The sequence below is a fragment of the Impatiens glandulifera genome, chromosome 9 (assembly GCF_907164915.1).
Source record: "Impatiens glandulifera chromosome 9, dImpGla2.1, whole genome shotgun sequence".
NCBI classification, from domain to species: Eukaryota; Viridiplantae; Streptophyta; class Magnoliopsida; order Ericales; family Balsaminaceae; genus Impatiens; species Impatiens glandulifera.
Window position 1 is genome coordinate 34,977,762 of NC_061870.1, and position 20,201 is coordinate 34,997,962.

At 33.7% G+C, this 20,201-nt stretch overlaps 3 protein-coding genes and 1 long non-coding RNA gene across 7 annotated transcripts; 1 reads left to right on the top strand and 3 right to left on the bottom strand.

Annotated features, from left to right (window-relative positions):
• Positions 1-2,291: 2,291 nt before the first annotated feature.
• LOC124916599 lies at positions 2,292-4,606 on the bottom strand. Its single transcript, XR_007096893.1, has 3 exons — positions 4,356-4,606; positions 3,034-3,182; positions 2,292-2,701 (listed from the first exon to the last, which is right to left on the bottom strand). It is a non-coding gene; the product is annotated as an uncharacterized LOC124916599 (long non-coding RNA).
• Positions 4,607-6,845: 2,239 nt separating this feature from the next.
• On the top strand, positions 6,846-10,335 carry LOC124913838. Of its 4 annotated transcripts, none has more exons than XM_047454265.1 (6): positions 6,846-6,974; positions 7,670-8,940; positions 9,017-9,268; positions 9,472-9,552; positions 9,636-10,031; positions 10,131-10,335. In XM_047454265.1, the coding sequence occupies exons 2-6, from the start codon at positions 7,963-7,965 to the stop codon at positions 10,179-10,181; spliced, it is 1,758 nt and encodes a 585-aa protein (XP_047310221.1). In that variant the 5' UTR covers positions 6,846-6,974; positions 7,670-7,962; the 3' UTR covers positions 10,182-10,335. The 4 variants fall into 4 exon arrangements, with proteins under 4 accessions (XP_047310221.1, XP_047310223.1, XP_047310220.1 ...); XM_047454267.1 differs by having other exon boundaries at positions 6,869-6,964; XM_047454264.1 differs by having other exon boundaries at positions 6,888-7,260.
• A 60-nt stretch (positions 10,336-10,395) lies between these two features.
• On the bottom strand, positions 10,396-14,031 carry LOC124913840 (long chain base biosynthesis protein 2a-like). The gene is made up of 12 exons (XM_047454269.1): positions 13,801-14,031; positions 13,625-13,690; positions 13,359-13,447; positions 13,114-13,259; positions 12,916-13,040; positions 12,722-12,815; positions 12,460-12,623; positions 11,493-11,654; positions 11,304-11,430; positions 11,048-11,214; positions 10,856-10,963; positions 10,396-10,732 (listed from the first exon to the last, which is right to left on the bottom strand). The coding sequence occupies exons 1-12, from the start codon at positions 13,927-13,929 to the stop codon at positions 10,643-10,645; spliced, it is 1,467 nt and encodes a 488-aa protein (XP_047310225.1). The 5' UTR covers positions 13,930-14,031; the 3' UTR covers positions 10,396-10,642.
• A 1,008-nt stretch (positions 14,032-15,039) lies between these two features.
• Positions 15,040-19,487, bottom strand: LOC124914325 (ATP-dependent Clp protease ATP-binding subunit ClpA homolog CD4B, chloroplastic). The gene is made up of 10 exons (XM_047454844.1): positions 19,280-19,487; positions 18,292-18,863; positions 18,085-18,200; positions 17,727-17,855; positions 17,457-17,642; positions 17,155-17,370; positions 16,831-17,048; positions 16,674-16,749; positions 16,500-16,589; positions 15,040-16,412 (listed from the first exon to the last, which is right to left on the bottom strand). The coding sequence occupies exons 2-10, from the start codon at positions 18,845-18,847 to the stop codon at positions 15,231-15,233; spliced, it is 2,769 nt and encodes a 922-aa protein (XP_047310800.1). The 5' UTR covers positions 18,848-18,863; positions 19,280-19,487; the 3' UTR covers positions 15,040-15,230.
• Positions 19,488-20,201: the final 714 nt, after the last annotated feature.

A 20,201-nucleotide genomic window follows, 5' to 3' on the forward strand; every position in this document is an offset into this window, starting at 1 on the left:
AAATTTAATATTCATCCACCTTCAATGTAACAACATATATACATATATATACATATGGTCAATAAGAGCCAACTCTTTAACTAGCTAATAATAATAAGATATGATTCATACCAACATATTACAAATATTTTGATTTTATTGAAGATATTTAAAAAACTTGATCATATACTTCAATTAATATATATATAAATATAAATAAAGATGTTGACATATGTCCATTCAGTTTGAATTTTGAGCTAGACTTTAAATGAAAGCTCATCTATGTAATGGATAAGAAATGAGTGACTTTTAATGTCATTGGGTTTAAATGTTATAATTTGAATTTAGTTCACATTTCAGATAGATATTATCGTGTTTTACAGTCATATTCACATCTATTGTATTTTCTTTTTTAAAGAAAATACTCACTTACGTACTAAGAGACTGACCAAAAAAAGAACCCTATTCCTTCACACTTATAACTTTTTTCAAAAGAGTAAGTATATATATAAAATGAAATAGGATCCTCTAGAACACATTTGACTTTGTGCACGGTTCCCCTCACAAGAGAGGGACAAAAATGTAATTATTATGATTTATTTATAATGCTAGTATGACACTCTACAACCATGATTCCTCGCTTAAACTCAAAACGCTTTCAGATGAAATTGAACTCGTGACCTTTTGTTTTTTAAGCCGACTCTTACCACTGAGCTACCTTGGTGGGGTAAAATTGGGACAACGAATTAGGTATGTAACCCGAAAACACACTTAACCAGACGTAGAATTTGTCGCCTAACGGGTTCGATCCCAGAAACTTAGGGTTTGTATTCACTTCTTATTACCGTTTGACTAGAAGAAGAATGAATATTACCCCTCTTTATGAGAGGGCACAAAGGTAAATCGGTTACAGAGTATAAAATACAGAAGAATGATATTTATCCCGACCAAGGTCCTATTGGTGTTCCAAAAGTCCCTTTTCGGAGTCCTGGAGACGAAGATGCATCTTGGGTACGAGACGAGAAACAATTTTTTTGGCACACAAATGTGGTTGAGTTGGGAAGAGATGAGAAATGTTATTTTATTGCATTTGTGCAGCCATGTTATTCGATCATGATGCAATGAAAAATACTTAGTTGGTGCAGGCTTTAGCTAAAGAAACATTGTATTTGTATACATAGTGCATTTGACTCAATCTTATTATTTTGTCCTTATGCTTTTTATTTATTTATTTATTAAAAAAATATAATTTGACTGTCTGTCTTTTTCTTCTTCTTCGAGGCGTTGGCTTCCATTCTTTTTATATTGTTGACCTATAGCACCATCAATTATTTCCTTAAAATAATTGCATAAATAGACAAATAATTATTAAATTGGGCCAATGGAAGACGATAATGTACACAAGTGCTAATTCATTCTAATACAACTTTTGTTACATTATTAATTTTTCTAAATCAGGTTCTCTATAATAACTAAATCAATTTCCATTTTAATATTATATTTTTAATAATAATTCAACTTTATTATATTGAACCACATAGTCTAACTTATTTTAAGTCAATTTTTTTTTTTTTAAATTAAGGAAAATTAACGTAACACCCCACCAGCATACTCCACTGCTTCAACTCAAATCGTTTCAAATTCTTTAAGTCCAAGTTTAATCTAACTTACCTCAAATAGTTACTTAAAAAATTATTGAAGTTATTTAAAAATTAGTACTTTATGATTGAATAAAATAAATATTTTTTTAGATGAAAAGATACAAAATAAAAATTGATAACTTATTCTATCAAACATAATTGATTTTCTTAATAATAATAAAAAACCTTTTTTTTTACCAAATAAATAATGTTTTATTTTCATTGAATGCATGAACAGGTAAAAGAAAGTGAAAAGGGAGGTGGTTCCTAGAAATTAAGAAAAAAAATCATCACAACTACTTCCATTATGAGAAGTTGAATTAAATAGCTTTAAGATGAACTATTTTGTCATTGGTTGCATCCAAACATGATTTGGCATACACATAGCCTGCCTTTAAGGGCCAAATATAATATGCAGGCAAACAGGCCCCAGAAGCTCAAATTAATTACTAACTTGGTCATATTAAATACATATATATAATAAGAAGAAAACATAGATCTTAAATATTATGATGAGACCCAAACCAATAAACTCTTCTTTTACTTCCTTATTCCCCCATCCATGTAACACATATATATATATATATATATATATATATATATATATATATATATATATATATATATATATATATATATATATATATATATATATATATATGTATGTCATCATATCTCAAAGTAATTAAAATTCTATTTACCTTTAATAAAAGGGGTAGTCAAGACTCAAGTGTAAATAAAAACTCACCAAGTTTTTGGAGTCTTGTTTAATTCCCATTCGGTATTTAAAAAAATGGAAAAGTATTCTCCACAGATTCAGTTCCCTCCAAAATCACTTTTATTAAATGATGTTAACTTAAAATGTTTTATATTTCTTTTTAATTAATATTTTATAAAAATAACTTATAGATCACCTGGGATTAAAATCTTAATCTATGCAAACTCATTTTAAGGAAACAAATTAAAGTGATGGAAATAAGGAAAACCTTCTCATCGATTACAAGATTTGATGGCTTTAATGTAAATGTGGCTGTCCAGTGACGAGCTGTGGTCACAAATGTCTGATATTCGTCTACCTGATACTATAGTAGGACATGGTACAAATGTAATATGAGAAACACCGATCAGAAATTCATATGAGAAAGCAAGCAAATCAATCTTTGAAAAACAACATTTATTACAAAATGTCTATATTTATACCTCAAAGATCAATGGTTACCATAGCCCATGAAAGATACCAAAAAGGTTTATCTGATATTTAGATCAGGTTTGAATTTCCTATTGGTCTTGGTAATCAAGTTGGAGGATTTATTTCATGTTTTCTCCTTAATATTTTACACTACAAAGAATAGTTTGAAATATACAGACTATATATGAAGGGATGGTGTGTAACAGAAAATCACAAGACAGATACCTGGTTGGCTACAACAGCATCTTGTGGGTCATTTGGTTGAGGGGCAGAAAGCAATGACTGCACAGAAAGGCTGAGTAAGAGCAGAACTTCATTTGTCCTTCAAGATATCTATGTATATGGCTCCATTCTGACTACTGATATATGGGTGCCTTCAAGATTAAAGTGCATATAAAAATAATTCAACGATAACCTTTCAGGGATATACAGAAAACAAAACTAACACACACACGATTGTCTATCGGCTACTTAAACTATGAACTTAAGGAATAAATGAAGCCACAAAATTGTCATACCGAACTTTTGTAATGAATTTCATTTGTGGATGTACAAAGAGGTACATACAGTACTTACCTGCAAACTTGCCACAACAATACTGTTATCATTTCCATTTTGCTCAAATTTCCCTCTAAATCTTTGAACATTATAGTTTAAGAACAGTTTGAATAGTAGAAGGGGGAGTGCCAGCCCAGAGAAAAAGTGCAACGATCAAATGATATCATTGACTTTTTTCTCAAATTGAGCTAAATAAGGTTGTGAGGGAATAAATAGATGAGAATAGGTTTATGGAAAGTTGGTTAAGTGAACAAGGGTAGATGAATGAAAAACTTGTAAATAAATGAATAATTGATAGATGTAAATAGATTAATAACACTTGTATTAGTAGGCTGGTTGTTTCTTCTTTCATTATCACCTCTCTTCTCCTTATGTTAAATCTGATGGTATTTCACATCTTCTTCTTCTCTCGATTTTTCATTATTTTTGCCCTAGCCCCATTCCACGAGTTTCAAAACAAGAATGCATCAGATTACAAGCAGAAGCCCGAGTATTCAGCTTCAATTGCTAGGAAACATGCAAAACTGAAAACTGCAATGGGATTGGTATTCATTCCCAAGTTTCCTTAGTATCATATATAAAGATGAGTGATAGTGAGTACATGTTAAGTAATAGTCAACTTCATTCTAGGTGGCTAGACCTAATTAAGCCAACTCCGTGAGGAAGAGAAAATCACTAATTATATCAAGCAGAATAGAAAAGACCTAGCCACAAAAATAGTATAACTAATTAGCAAATAATCCTATAAAATGGAACAATTTCTCCATTGATTTCTCTTCTTTTGTCATCGAGATTGATGTTACAGTGAAATACTCCAACACCAGTCCTAAACGTCGTTAAAGTCCATTACCATTACAACAGGATGCATATTTACATTTAAAATATAACCAGCTTTGATCAGAATTAAGCGAAAGTAGAGTAGAAAAGCTATAGGTTAACGTGAAAGGTTTGATTTCAACCTCTAAGATCAGAATTGGCAGTATCATTACCGAGCAAGACGATATCGATATCGAAGACTCCGCTCCGCGTTCGCCCGAGGATTGTCCCGATCAAATGCTTTGCCGTTTCTTCTTCCGCATTTCTTAAGTTTCCACCATTATCTCGCTTTCTTCCCTTCACTCCTTCAATCCTCATACACTCTATCATCCGGTAAGAGATGAATTTTCAAGAACATAAAACTGAAACTTTGTAAATTATATTAGGTTTCAATAATAAGTTAATAACACTTTTTTTTTTTTAAATGTTTATAAATAAGTTTATATGAATTTGGAAGAGAGTAAATGACTAATAATTAATGGTGTAAAGAAAAATTCAAGACGGCTGTGGCCATATATTTTTGTCATTGGCTGAAAATTCACATTATATCCTAACCTTATCTAACTTATTTTAAACTTTCAATTTTATTTTATTTCTAAACAAACCTCAAAATGTTATTTGATAATTGAAAAAAAATACTAATTTGTAAGATAATATAATTACACTAATAAACTATCATAGTATCATCTATTAATTTCCTTATTTATTAAGAGATCTTGTAGTTATTAATAACAAAGAGAAACATACAAAATTTCAAAGTACATAATATGGCTAATTAAAAATCTTATCATTTTTTTTTTAATTTAGAAACTTATTATTATTCTTATAACCTCATATTTCAACTTAGAACTAGAACGTTTTTAATTAAAAAATATATATTATTTAATCATGTATACAACTAAATTAACAAATTAACATATTATAGTGGTTAATTCTTATTAAATACATAATGTGCATGTCCAAAGCATGGTACATTAAAGACATTTTAAGCAAATTTATAAATTAATGTCAAGAGATTATTATTGTATTTTTAGTAATTTAGCATTTTGTACAAGAATAGTAAAATAAGATCTAGTTTAATTTTTATCTTATCAAACTTTACATGAGCCTTTCATTCAATGATTATTATTATTGTTATTATAAGTTAAGGACTATAGTAACTTGAAACCATTACTACATGATATACTTATGTAATACATGATTTTTTCACTATATATTATATTATTTGAAACTTATTTACATGTTAAATATTTACTCTATTGTTTTATATTAGCATAATAATTGTTTTCAAGAATTTTGGACTTGTGTTGTTGCTTATGTCCTTTTATTTAATGTTTTTATGTACATTTAAAAACCATTATTTTTTGAATTCACTGTCTCATGTTAGATGGTTGATATTAGTTTTTAATTTTTTAACAAGTAAAACAAAATTGACATTTGTTTTAAAAATAATAAATTAGTATGATAATTATAATTGTTTTTTTTGAATATTTGAATTTTTAGAAAATAGATATTTTATTCCATGTTTATAAGATTAGCAAGAGTCACTCTTATCAACTCATTTTCTCCGTCACCATCAACAAGTTCCTCCACACGATCATCTATTTCAATATTTGAAGCATCATGCTCCATTACTAAGCACAACATAACCAATACAAGATAATGAGCAATCAAACAAATCCATAACAATTTTGACCTCTTTATCCATTGAAATTATCGAAATCTAGTGGTTGATTCCCCTAATACCCATTTGTTGATGACTATAAAGAATGAATCTTAACAAAGTCGCAATTGTCGTAATCGGTGGTCAGATTGCGGCTTGAGAAATATAGTGACCTCCGGCGTTCTGGAGTTGGGAGAAGGAGGGTTAGTTGAGATATCTAAAAATAAAAATAGAGTCAAATGTTAGAGTAACGATTAAAGAAAAAATGAATAAATAATAATAATAATATAAAAAGGTTATTTATTTTGAAATCCAAAATATTTTACAAAAAAAATTAATCACTATTACTTAAAATTAGGGCCGTAATTTTAGACCCAACACAAAAACACGATTCAAGCCGAACATGAAAAAATTAAGTTAAGGTCATGTATTTTTTTTGTTTGGGTTAAAATCAGGTCGACCGGTTTAACCTGATTAATAAAATGTCAAAATTGGATCGACATGAAATGACTCAAAGTAGACCCGATAACCCGTTTACAAATTTCTTTTTGTTGAGTTTTGTATTTTTTTCTACTCACTCACTCATTTTATTTTGTAGAATTTTTTGTAAGCAAATTTGTGATTTAACTTCATTTTTATTTTTTTGTTTATGTCATTTTTATTTGAAATATAGAGACGTGAATTAATTAAACCGAGTTGGGTTCGAGTTGAGTTAGGTAAATCGGATCTTGTTCGGGTCAATCACAAATAAACAGGTCAAATTAATGTTAAAGATTTTGACACGAAATACTAAACATGTAAGTTTAAGTTAGTATAGCTCAACCTGTTACCCCGAACTCGTCAACCTAAATAGTCACCCTATCTAAAATTGTCATGGCGTCGATTATCGAAAATTTATAGAATAGTTTTTTAAAACACAAATTTCTCATTTGTGTTTTTATCTCAAAAAGAAATTGGTATAGTAAAGAGAAAAAAATAGAAATGATTTAGACAGTGCAAAGAAAAATAAATAAAGACAGCGGAAATCCCATCCATCGATTTCTATCCATCCATGAAGAAGAAGAAGGAGAGAAGAGAAGGCGGCGATGAAAATGCAGCTGGAGAAAGGAGACGAACAGCGTAAATATCGGTACTTGGCGAAATAGGAGGACAAGAAATTTAGGACAGATAACACAAGGCGATCTTGGATTCTTCCTCAAAAATTTCCACTCCTTTTCTTTTCTTCAATTCATATATAATCATTGATTTCCTTTAGATACGATCACCAGCTGCTATCTTCATCTTCTCATCTTTCTTCCTTCCTTCCCGATCTTCATTCTGTCTGATGTGGGTTCTTTGCCCATATGTATATCTTGCAAACTCCTCCTTTTTTATGTCCCGTCATCAAAATTAAATTAACAATACAACAACCCTATGTAAGAAGATCCCTGATTAGGAACTATGTATATGCAAAACTCATTTCAGCTTAAACCCAATCATATTGACTGATCTGTGTGAATTATTTGAGTTTATCATAACTCTCTCTAGCTAATGAAGAACGTACCATGTCTTTTCTTATGATTGCTTATTCTGCTTCAATTACACCTTTAGGGCTGCTATATATATATATATCATTCATTAGTTCAGACTTGAGAGTCAATTTGAAATATATAAATTTGGCTGTATATCTGAAATGCTTTAAAGCTTGTAAAGGGTTGTTCTGATAAATGCTTCTCCTTCACATTCATTCTCAGAATTGCATAATCCTGCTTAATGAAGAACCCCCACCTTCTCCTTTCATTGTTTAGATGTCAATGTGATTTCTTCTTGTGTGTACTGTTTCAGGTAATTCCTTAAAGACAAATAAACCATGAAGCAGCAGTCTCTAATCAATTATTATTCATCTGAGTGTAGTACTGTTAACGTTAAGACAACTGAGAATGCATACATGGTGACTGGCTTGAGTATCTATGGTGTTGAAGACGGTGACACAGTAATACCTTTCTTGGATACATAGCAGTACATGGGCGTCGATTCGACCTTAGGCACATTTCTTTCTTATTGAACTACAAGATTTGTTGAAATTTCGTATTTAGGGAAGTAAAAAACAAAACAAAAAAGGTGCTAGAAGTATTGTAATGGGGTTGCCTCAGCTGTCGTCAAGCAAGATTGCTGATGAAGTTGTCTGGCCATTGAGCACGTTTGTTGTGCAGACTCCACCTCGATATATGAATTTGAATGGCTGTGATTCGAGTGGAGGACATACTAGCAGTTATACAGGTTCAGATACTCTCAACTTACACCAAGATGGGACTGGCAACAACATTCAAAGGCTTAAGATTGATGCCAATACTGAGAAAAATGTTCATATCCCGACATCAAGAATCCTGGGATTCAAACCAAGAGAATCAGACCAATCTAGCAATGCATTTGAGAATGGAATACAGAACAACTGCACATTGGTAAGAAAAAGGTTATTGTCTCCTTTAAATGGTATGCTCCAGCAAGATCAATTCAATGGTGAGTCTGTAGACATTGGTGATAGTAATATTCAAAAGAGTGGTTTGAATAAGATATTTATTCTTAAAGAACATAAAAAAGCTCATACTGGTGAATCAAATTGTTTTGGTTCCTTTAATGGGTTGAACTCAACAAGATTATTTACTGATGTCCCTGAGGTTGAGAATAATAATGTATCTCATCAAAAGACAAATCTTTCTCCACTAGAAATCAAGCCAATATCAATTACACCAAAAAAATGGGTATCCTCTTCTTTATCGTCGTCTCCTCTAGGTCCAAAATTCTCTAGGAAAACAAATACTTCGTCTGGTGGCCATGATGACAACAATGGCTTAACTTTAAGAGATGTAGAAGAGTCTCTCGTCGGAATAGTCCATGGTTCTAGACATGTGAGCAAATCGTTAGAAGATATTCACCTTTTTAACCCTGAAAGAGCCAAAGCAGTATCAGGGAATTGGTGTTGGGATCAAACTTCCACTCCATCATGTGCCAAGTTTGTCCGAAGTTTATCAGGTTTATCGGTTAGAAGGTCTTTGATCGGTTCTTTTGAGGAGTCATTATTATCAGGTCGTTTAGCCTCTGGCGTAGCCAATCAGGTCATTATAATAATGATTGTAAGATTTTTATTTTTTAAATATTTTTTCTCTTATATTGTGTGATAATTTGGTGCAGAAAATTGATGGATTCCTTGCGGTTCTCAACATTACTGGAGGGAGTTTCTCGTTAAATCCTCAAAAGCTTCCGTTTGCTGTGAACACCGTGGACAGTGATAACTGTTTACTGTACTATTCATCAATAGATCTTGGAGGGCATCTCTCATTGGAGAAATGTAGAGGTCCAAAGATGAGAAGGAGTCTCAGCTTCGAGGACCCTAAAGCTGAAAAGGCCCGTTTGAGAATACCTATGAAAGGCTGCATCCAATTGGTATTTATTTTCTAATCATAAAACCTAATAGATCTTTAAGTGCAAGTCTAATTCTGATTTGGCTCAAGATTTTGAAGTTTCTCGGGTGATAAAAATGAGTTTCTACATAAATTTGCATAACTATTTTCATGTGTATTTTGGATCAAATGTGTCAATGATGACACACATTTATCATTATAACCAACTGGCTTGCTTTCTCGTAGGTTCTTAGCAATCCCGAGAAGACACCAATACACACATTCCTTTGTAAATATGACTTGAGCGACATGCCAGTTGGTACAAAGGTAGGTTAATAAATAACCGTAACTTTTAGGTCAAAAATCTTTACCTAACAATACAATTTTTTAACCTTATTGCCATTTTACAGACATTTCTACGCCAGAAAACAATTCTAGCATCTCCCATAGAAGTTTCTATACCAGTTAGCAGGGGACAGGGCAATGCTAATGCAAAAGGCAAAATGGATATCTTTGATTCGGACACAATATCAAATTGCTTTAATGGTAAGAAGAAAACAGTTCATAAAGAGGACATGAATGAATGTCTAACAGATGGAGAGAGTCAAACAAGACAATCTACAGTTCTACGTTATGCTCTTCACCTCCGGTTCTTATGCCTAAATTCAAAGAAATGTTCGAGGGCAATGATGAAGTGCAAAGCAGGTACAGGAAAAGTGGGAAATGAAGTAGATAGGAGGTTCTACATGTACAATGATATGAGGGTGGCATTCCCTCAACGTCATTCAGATGCAGATGGTGGGAAGGTGAGCTCTATAATGTTACCTTGCATTAACACCTTTAAAATATAAATCATTTTACTTAAAACTGTCTTTTAACAAAAACAAAATTATTTTGTTTTGCAGTTGAAAGTTGAATATGACTTCCCTTCTGATCCCAAGTATTTTGATATCTGATTATCATCTAAGGTCTATCTCCTCTTCCTCAAGAGTTAAGTCTGTTGTTTTTGTACATGTCCTACATTTGTATGTTGTACATTTGACCTTTCTTCTTCATCCTTTGTATAGATTTCATCTCAATAAGAAAAAAAGGGAAACCTGTTTCTTTTTATTCAATTTGCAACATTTTTTTTTGCATAATCTCCTGTGATTCAATAGATTTGCTCTTCATCAAAACGCACTCATTGTTAAATTTGAAAATGGTTTGACTTCTTTAGAATTGGTTTATGCAGGTTATAAAGACGACCTATAAAAATAAATACCAAACTTCTTAAAACCCACTAAAATAGTTAAAGTGGTAAGAGACATACCTAATAGATCAAAGATTTTCAGGTTTGATTCCCTACAAAAAAATGCTATACTCCTAAATTCATAAAAAAATACTAAACTCCAAAAATGTTGTGTTTGAGGAGACTACTTCACTCCAACTTGATACTCCCGATCTCTTCTTTCTTCGGCTCAGCTGGGAAATATTTTATGCCCACAAAATCGCCCACTTTGCTTATCACCTGAAAGAATTGACAGAAAAGAAAATCTATTTAGCAACCTCCAGTATTTATACATTTTCATGCTATCAACTTCCTTTTGCAAGTAAAAAAAAGTGTCTCGGTTCATTCAAGAAAAAATCTGACCTCAAGGGCTTTGATCAGATCTTCGCGTGTGTGCGCAGCAGAAATACAGATTCTTGCCCGAGCCAATATCAAAGGTGTAGCTGGGAATGCTACAGTTACTACAGCCACCTGTTTGTTCAAAAGGAATTCAGTCAGCCAGCATAAAAAAAAAAGCACTAGAAGAATGAAATGTAGCATTCCAGAACAACTTACATTCTGCTTCAGGCACTCACGTGAAAAGGCGGGTATTTTTGCTGGGTTGTAGAGCATTATGGGCATTACAGGTGAATCTTGATCTCCAAGAACCTCAAAGCCCATTTTCTGCAGTTCTGATCTGAAGAAGTTGCTGTTTTCTCGTATGCGAGCAAGCTTTAGGGCTCCTATCAACACACAAAAAAAAAAGCGATACCTTTAATTTATCATAATAGTCCAATAATATAGGAATAAATTCTAGATACTAGCAACCCACCTCTACTTGAACCATCTTCCCCAAGAATAACCTTTATGGAAGAAATAATTTGTTGTGCAGCTGGGGGTGAGATTGATGTAGCATATAGATGAGCAGGACAGGTGTGTTTCAAGTACCTAATCAGTTCCTGGAAAACAATTTAATCAAAAAATCTTCAATTATCATACTGCAACTAATTACCATTCTGACCTTTGATCCAGCAATGTAGCCACCACAAGATCCAAAAGACTTAGAGAATGTTCCCATCATGATATCAACATCAGCTGTCTCCACCCCTAAAAGTTCACAAACACCTTTTCCTGTCTTACCAACTGCCCCAATACTGTGTGCCTCATCCAAGTACAAATAAGCCTATCACAAACAAAATTGAAAATAGATCATTATACCAACTTCAGCTATAATTATGTTGGATAACAATTTCACCTTCAGTGGGAAACGACTTGAATAACCTTTTAGTCGTCCAAGTGAATTTACCATCAGAACATGTAATTTTTCAGATTTAGAACTCAGAAAATGAAGAAACATTAGTTTCTCTCCACCTACAACATGAAATAACTTCATCTTAATTGTGTACACTTACAAAATTGATCTGTTAGAATAATAAAAGTGTCTTCTTATTTGGATTTAATTATGATTAGGTTAATGCAGTCTTCTTTAAACGAGCGTCTTAATCTCTATGAGTATAATCAGTTCCAGACACCTCTTCTATTCATGTTGCACACTTTCAAAGAAAAATATATTCATAAAAATATGCCAAGATATTCTATTGGTTTAATACAAAAAAATTAATATACCCTTATTACTGTCCATATTTTTGAACAATAACATGTCTAAATATTTGTTAGTGATTGAAACAAGGTGGAAGTTATAAATTGATTTATCTCATACTCAAACAGATGACTACATACAAGGGGAAAAAGAAGAAATCATCATTTGCAGTGCACATCCAACAAAATAACAATACTATAGAAACCAGTTATATTTACAAAGATTTGAGGACAAATCTTGAATGTGAGCGATATAGCAGTCAATGTAATATATGTGGTTTCTAAATTGGGTTAGAAAAAAAAAGTGCAAGGAGGAATAGATTTATTGATGAGATTTCTGAAGTTGAATGGAGTAATAAAAGATGTTTGAAAATGGAAAGGCATAGTACCTTATATTTCTTGCATACGGAAACTATCTCGGGGAGTTTGCATAGTTCACCTTCCATGCTGTATATCCCCTCAACAACAACAATTATCTTATTCCATGGTCTATGTGTCCTAGGTTGTCCCTCTAGAATCTGTTCTCTCAACACTTTCTTCAAGTGGTTTGGTCCTGAAGGAGCATATGCATCAATCAGTATTAAAGGTTTGGTGTTTCCTAGCTAGCAGCATCTCAATGATTGAAAAGTTAATAAACTCACTAAGACATACTATTATGCTGAAAAACCTTTACTGTAGCCCCAGATCCACGAGCACCATTGACAATTGATTTGTGGTTCAGTAAATCACTGACTATTAATCCTCCCTATAGACAATGCCATAATATAAAGTTCAGTATCAATATAATATAATCTCCAAACGTCCAACAGTACTGTGCAGACAATGGTGCAGACAATGAAAGATACCTTCCCGATTAAGACAGGAAGGATGGAAGAGTTTGCAACATAACCCATGCCAAACACTAAGGCTGCTGGTTTGCCAACAAAATCTGCCACACTTTCTTCCAATTCGTTATGAAGTGTTGTAGTTCCTATTTTCACATTTGAATTAGCCGCTGAGAATAAACATTATTATTATTATTTTAAGGTAATCAAATCTCCAACCTCCATCAACACGAGAACTACAAGTGCTTGGAGAAAATCTTTTCAATGTTTCTATAACACGAGGAGTGCAGTACTCATCAGCCGCAGCAAAACCAAGATAGTTATAGGATCCTAAATTAAAACACCTGCTTATGTTTTTTGTTCGCCTACAAAACAAAAACAATTATGTTAAATTAAACCAATGGAAAAACACACTAACTAATGCATTTGAAATTAAAAGTGCAAAAAATGGTCAAAATGTTCACTTAAGTGTTTTGTTATTGTCGGTTGAAACTCGCTCAACTACATCAAACCAAACATCAGGAGCACTAGCTATTGGCCGTCCAAAACAGTCCTGCACATGAACTCATACACATCAAAATTTAAAAAAAACAAAACTTTCAGTCCATTTCCTGGATACCTTACAAACCACCAATCAAACCAAAGAACTACAATAGGCAAGTTTCATTTAAATTACATAACAGATTAACCCGAATTCAAAACAGAGTATAGAAATCTTCAAACATAATACCTGAATCCGCATATACAACCTCCGAATATAGAATTCTTCAAACCCTAAGCAGAACGGCGCGTAGCCCTAGGCGGTAATAGATATTCCAAAGTTAGTTAAACGATCAACTTGTTGGGATATAACGGCAGTGAAATATTTGAAAGTGAAAAATTATGATTGGATTGGAATTGTGAGACCTGAAGATTTGTATCATTCCACCACCAATCGATAATCTTTCTAACGAGGTCTCGAGAGTAACCAAAGAAGATGAGGAGTGCATAGCTGAAATACGTTGACAGGGCGGTCAAGTAAGGTATTGTAATCATATTGAATCGCCAATGGACGATCTTTCCGATTATGACTGGAGGCCGCCGGTAAGTCGAATCCAACGGCCGCGGAAGCTTCAGAATTAGGATGCCGGAGAATGATTCCGATCAAAGAGAGAATTAAAGGAGGAGAAGTGGAAGGTTTATGGCGGGAAACAAGGCTCCGATGAGAGAGAAAAGAGGTACGAGGATTTTTTCTTCTAATCTTTTTAAATAAATAAATAAATAAAAGACTTTGTTTTATATGACTTGTTCTTTATAAATAAATATAAACGATTATACACCAAATTATTCAAAAAAATTTTAATTATTAAATAATAAATATAATATTTTTCATTTTTTCAACTAATTTATTTCCTTACCAAACAACTAGGTCCGTCACACTGAATTTTGTATTTTAAAAGAGAAAAACTTGAAATTTATAAAGCTCATCTTTTTTTTTTAACTTAGTAAGATAGATATCAAATTTCTCATATTTTATTTTAACTAAAAATGCACTAAATTGGAGTAAAAGTTCATTATTATAGAAAAAATACTTTCTAAAATAAAATATTTAAAAAAAAGCAGGCGGAGGTAAAATTCTCACTATAATGTTGGTTGAAACTTGAAAATATAGATAACACCCTGAAATAATCTCTTTTGTTTTTTTTATAGACAAAAATAAATAAATGGTACTAAAATAGGCCAATTATGTATTGTTTACAAATAAAAAGTAGGGTTATATTGCATGTTCCTCTAACTGATACTTAAATACAAATAGAGATAATAGTCAAATTCGGATAATAATATAATACTGTTTTTTTTTTTCAGGCCTAGTTTGATATTAGGTTAGTTGAATAATTTTCAAGGTTTTTTCATAAATTCAATAAGAAAAAAAAAATTACTTGATTTTTATTCAAAAAGTTTATAATGTTCAGCTCACCATAATCAGCAGGTTCCTTTTTTCAGCGCCTTTTTCAATTAAATTCAAAGAGCTTTTTTTTTGATAGAATGCGTGACTTTTGGCCTTTTAGGCTAACTCTTCTTTTAAGCTATTATTTTGGTATTGACTAAATTGGATTTTTGATAAAAAAAAAAAAATGTTAAAAATACACTAATAAGAAATGGGAATGGATACTGTAAGCAAAATTAAAATAAAGAACAAAATAGGAAGGAACAATAGAAATGTATTAATGTTCTAAGAACTAGCTACAGATTATTTAAGACCTAGTTGGTACAAGTAGGCAAATGGTAATTAGTTTTCAAAGCAATACAAATAAACAGCAAACTTCATGTGTTATTTATTCTAGTAATAAACTTACTTACACCGGGAGTGGCTCAGGCAAGGACTCCGGCGGTGCCCCGCTACTTCCGTTCAGAACAGTGACGTTTCCGTCCCCATCCACGTCTATAATTACGGAATCGTTCTCTTTAATCTCGCCCGCAAGCATCTTTTCCGCCATACTGTCCTCCAATAGCCTCATTATCGCCCTCCTAAGTGGCCTCGCACCGTAACTCGGATTATACCCTTCATCCACAACCCTATCTCTAAACCTCTCGGTCACCTGAAGTTCAATATCTTTCTTCTTAAGCCTCTCGAAAACTTCCTTAAGCATTATATCGGCAATGTCCTTAACCTCCAGCTTCGTCAGCTGCCTGAACACGATCATCTCGTCTAACCTGTTCAAGAACTCGGGCCTGAAATACTGTTTCAATTCCTCGGTCACCAGGCTTTTGATCCTGTTGTAACTGCTATCCTTCTCGTCGTAGTCGAGATCGAACCCGATACGACGTCCTCCCTTCTCGATCACGCTGCTCCCAACGTTGGAGGTCATGATGAGAAGGGTGTTCTTGAAATCGACGGTTCTACCCTTGCTGTCGGTCAGCCTCCCGTCTTCTAGTATCTGAAGCATCATGTTGAAGACGTCGGGGTGGGCCTTTTCGATCTCGTCGAAGAGTACGACCGTGTAAGGACGGCGACGGACCGCCTCGGTTAGCTGACCTCCTTCTGTGTAGCCCACGTAGCCGGGAGGTGACCCGATCAGCTTAGAGACAGTGTGTCTCTCCATGAACTCGCTCATGTCCAGACGGATCATGGCTTCCTCGGAGCCAAAGTAGTAGGTGGCTAGGGCTTTGGCTAGTTCGGATTTACCCACACCGGTTGGGCCCGAGAAGATGAAACTAGCTATGGGACGGTTAGGGTTCTTGAGACCCACGCGCGCACGTCGAATGGCTCGGCTAATGGCCTTCACAGCTTCGTCTTGACCAATCACTCTTTTGTGAAGGGTCTCCTCCATCTTGAGCAAACGGTCTGATTCGTCTGTCGAGACTTTCTCAACCGGAATGCCAGTCCATGACGAGACGATGTGTTGTATGTCCACTTCAGTCACAACCGGACCTTCTTCACCGGCTTCGCTCTCTGCCTTGCTCATCTCTTTGTTTTTGTCAATCAGTACTGAAATCTGTGCCTTCAGGTCCATTTCTCTATCACGTAGTTCTCCAGCCTTGATAATTAAGAATGAATTTCAACAATCAAATATATATATACATAGGAGTAAATTACGAAATAAATAAATAAATCAAATGTAGACCTTTTCAAAATCCTGGCTGCGAACCGACTCATTCTTCTCCTTGGTAATCTGCCTCAGCTCTTTCTCGAGTTCTCTTGCATCCTCGGGTAGCTGTCAGTGAAAAAACATACTTTATGCCTCTTTGGCTCAAACTTATATGATAATACACAGAAAAAAACAGGAGTATGAGAATACCTGTGCATGACGAAGCCGGACTCTTGAACCAGCTTCATCAACCAAGTCAATAGCTTTGTCGGGCAAGAATCGGTCACTACAAGCAGAAACCAAATATGTGGAGAAACTTGAGGGACTGCCGATAAGAAAAAAAAAAGTGAATTATTATTTTTATTACCTGATGTACTGGTAAGATAATTGTGCTGCAGCAACTAAAGACTCATCTGTGTAACGAAGCTTATGGTGAATCTCGTATCGCTCTCGTAGTCCTTTAAGAATTTGTATGGTTTCATCCACAGTAGGTTCAGGCACCTTCACAGGTTGGAATCTTCTTTCCAAGGCTGGATCTTTCTCAATGTGCTTCCTATACTCATCAAGTGTGGTGGCTCCAATGCACTGAATCAATCAATAATATATTTACAAGTAAAAATAATATTCTGAAGTTTCCTTCAACATCTTATATGGTCGCGAATGTTAGTTATCTCTAAAACTCTTATTTTACCTGCAATTCACCTCTAGCAAGAGCTGGTTTTAAAATATTTGCAGCATCAATAGCTCCCTCAGCTGCACCTGCTCCAATTAATGTGTGCACCTCATCTATGAATAGGATAATTTCATCGCTTTGTTTAATCTCCTCCATCAATTTCTTAAGCCTCTCCTCAAACTCCCCCCGGTATTTCGTTCCAGCAACAAGGAGACCCATGTCGAGAGTTATAACCTGTACAATTTATCAGAAATTAAACAATTCATTTTTCAGTTAAAATTTTGAATAACCACCTTTCATTGAAGTTATGAGCAGTCTACCTTCTTCCCCTCGATTGTCTCGGGAACATCACCATTAGCAATTCGTTGAGCAAGTCCTTCAGCAATGGCCGTCTTTCCAACACCTGGTTCTCCAATCAGGCACGGATTGTTCTTTGTCCTACGACCCAATATTTGGGTGACACGTTCAATTTGTGCTTGTCTTCCAACAACTGGGTCTAGTTTTCCCTACACATATGGATCATCAAAATTTAGAAAACATAGGTTTCAAAAAATAAAAAGACAGGACAAAGACACACAAACACAAATTACCTCTTCTGCTAACTTTGTCAAATTTGTTCCATACTCCTCGAGCGTTGGCATTTTAGTGCCGCTAGATCCCCCTCCAACACCAGCAGTGATGGGGTCCGATGTATTACTTTCACCAACCATTCTAATAACCTACATTACTCAGATGAATTTAAATCTGAACTTTGAAACTAAAACAGAATAAAAATCTGTTGATTAAGGCCTTGTTTGATGTAGGTTATTTGAGTCTAATCAACAATTTATTCAACATTCACATCATTAAATTCCCCTCTATTTTAAAAGTTAATATCCCAAACAAGATTGTTTGGAAATAACCATTTTGTCATTCAAATAAACCAATATCAAACAAGGCCCAACTCACCTGTGTTCGAATGTTATTGGTGTCAGCACCTAAATTTTCAAGAACTCTAGCTGCCACACCCTCACCTTCTCGAAGAAGTCCAAGCAACAAATGCTCTGATCCAATATAATTATGACCTGTAAAAAAGGAATTAACCAGTCGGATGATTCATCTTACAAGAACTGAAAAATTATAGGAATTCAAGGGTGGTGGAGAGAAAGAGCTCACCAAGGTGGCGGGCTTCTTCGAGAGAGAGTTCAAGGACACGTTTAGCACGAGGAGTAAATGGAATCTCAACAGCGACAAATCCACTGCCCCTTCCAATGATTTTCTCCACTTCTACACGTGCATCTTTTAAGTTAATCCCCATAGATTTGAGAACTTTGGCAGCTATTCCAGTTCCCTCTCCTATAAGACCTAACAAGATTTGCTCCGTTCCAACAAAGTTGTGACCTAACCGTCTTGCCTCCTCCTGTGCTAGCATAATAACTTTTATTGCTTTTTCCGTGAAGCGCTCAAACATAGCTTTTGGAGAAACTCGACTGGCTTTTCCTCTCCGAACAGATATTGCCACTGCCACCTTATAATGGAAATCAACACCAGTTTTTGCAATAGAGTCTAAAGCATTTGAACCCCTTAATCCAGAGAAACTTCTAACTCTAGTTGTAGATTGTTGAATATTACATAACATTTTAACTCCTCTTCTCGATCCTTTGATCTGACCATGCCTACCACCAGCAATGGATGAAGGGAAGTTGGTTGACTGAAGCAGTGCCCCTGCCATAGCTTCACTCTAGTTTCTGCATATGGTAAAAAGTATATTAATTAAAGACGGAGGTAATCATTCAAATAAACAAATACATGGGTATTCGAAAAAGGGAACATTTTTCAGCACAAATGAACTAATCAATCAGACCATATGAATGACTAAACTCAGCCATCAATACGAACATAAACAACCTTGAATTGATCAGTCAGCTAGAACTCGTGCAGAATGAAAGCTCAAAATGAAGATTATGCAAACGCGTGACGGGAACAGAAAGAAAGAGAGAGAAGGGGAGAACGTCTAAGCATATAAAGAGAATTTGTGTAAGAAACAAAACCCTAACGCATATTGGAATCAGTCTAAACCCCTAGAGGGAACTTTGAATAATCTGGGTAAGGACATTTAACGAGAAAGAAAGGAATTAGCATATTAGGTCTCGATATTCTTTACCTGAAAATAGGAAGCAGAAGGCCCCCAAAACGAATTGACGAAAAAGGAAGAACAATATAGAGAAAGAGAGAGAGAAGGGGAAAGGGGGGGTTAGCAAAGGTTCTTCCTTGTTGAGAGAGAAAGAAAGATAGAATTGTTTATAATACAGGTCGGAAGGATTTGGATTTGGATGATGGATGATGACTATGGAGGAAGATAATGGCCGCTCCTATTTGCTCATATGATGATGATGACGATAACTTAATAATAATAATAATAATAATAATAAATAAATTTTACAACGAAGCTCTACAGACTTCCCTAGGCCGCCCACGTACCCAATTAATCCTCCAATCAACATTTTTAATTTCTTGTTTTTATTATCTCTTTCATATTATAATACATAAATAAATAAATAAAAGTAAACATTTTGAATTTATTTTCTATTACGTTTAACTTTTAATATTCATATTTTTTTTATTTGGATTTATTTTCTGCTTACTCACACACTTTTAATTAAATTAAAGTGTTTTTAATTAAAATTGAAACAAAAACTTTTGATTGTTATACATCTCTGAAATAGTTATTTGCATATAAATTAGCGCATTTTTACGAAAAATAATGATATATAAACTGGAAAAAAAAATTACGGTTAAAATGTGATAACTTTTTTAATTTACTCTCACATATATATTCAAATTAACTACAGTTCTCGACTCATCGATCCGGATACTTTAAAAATTAAGCATCATTATATATATATATATATATATATATATATATATATATATATATATATTACTTAGTTAAAAAGTTGAACTTATATTGTAAAAACATCTCGTATTTATCAAATTTGGTGTTGAATTTTAAATATAAAGTCTTATTAGTCTAGTTAGTTAAAGAGTTGTACTTGTTTCGTTATATTGCAAGTTCGAAACATACA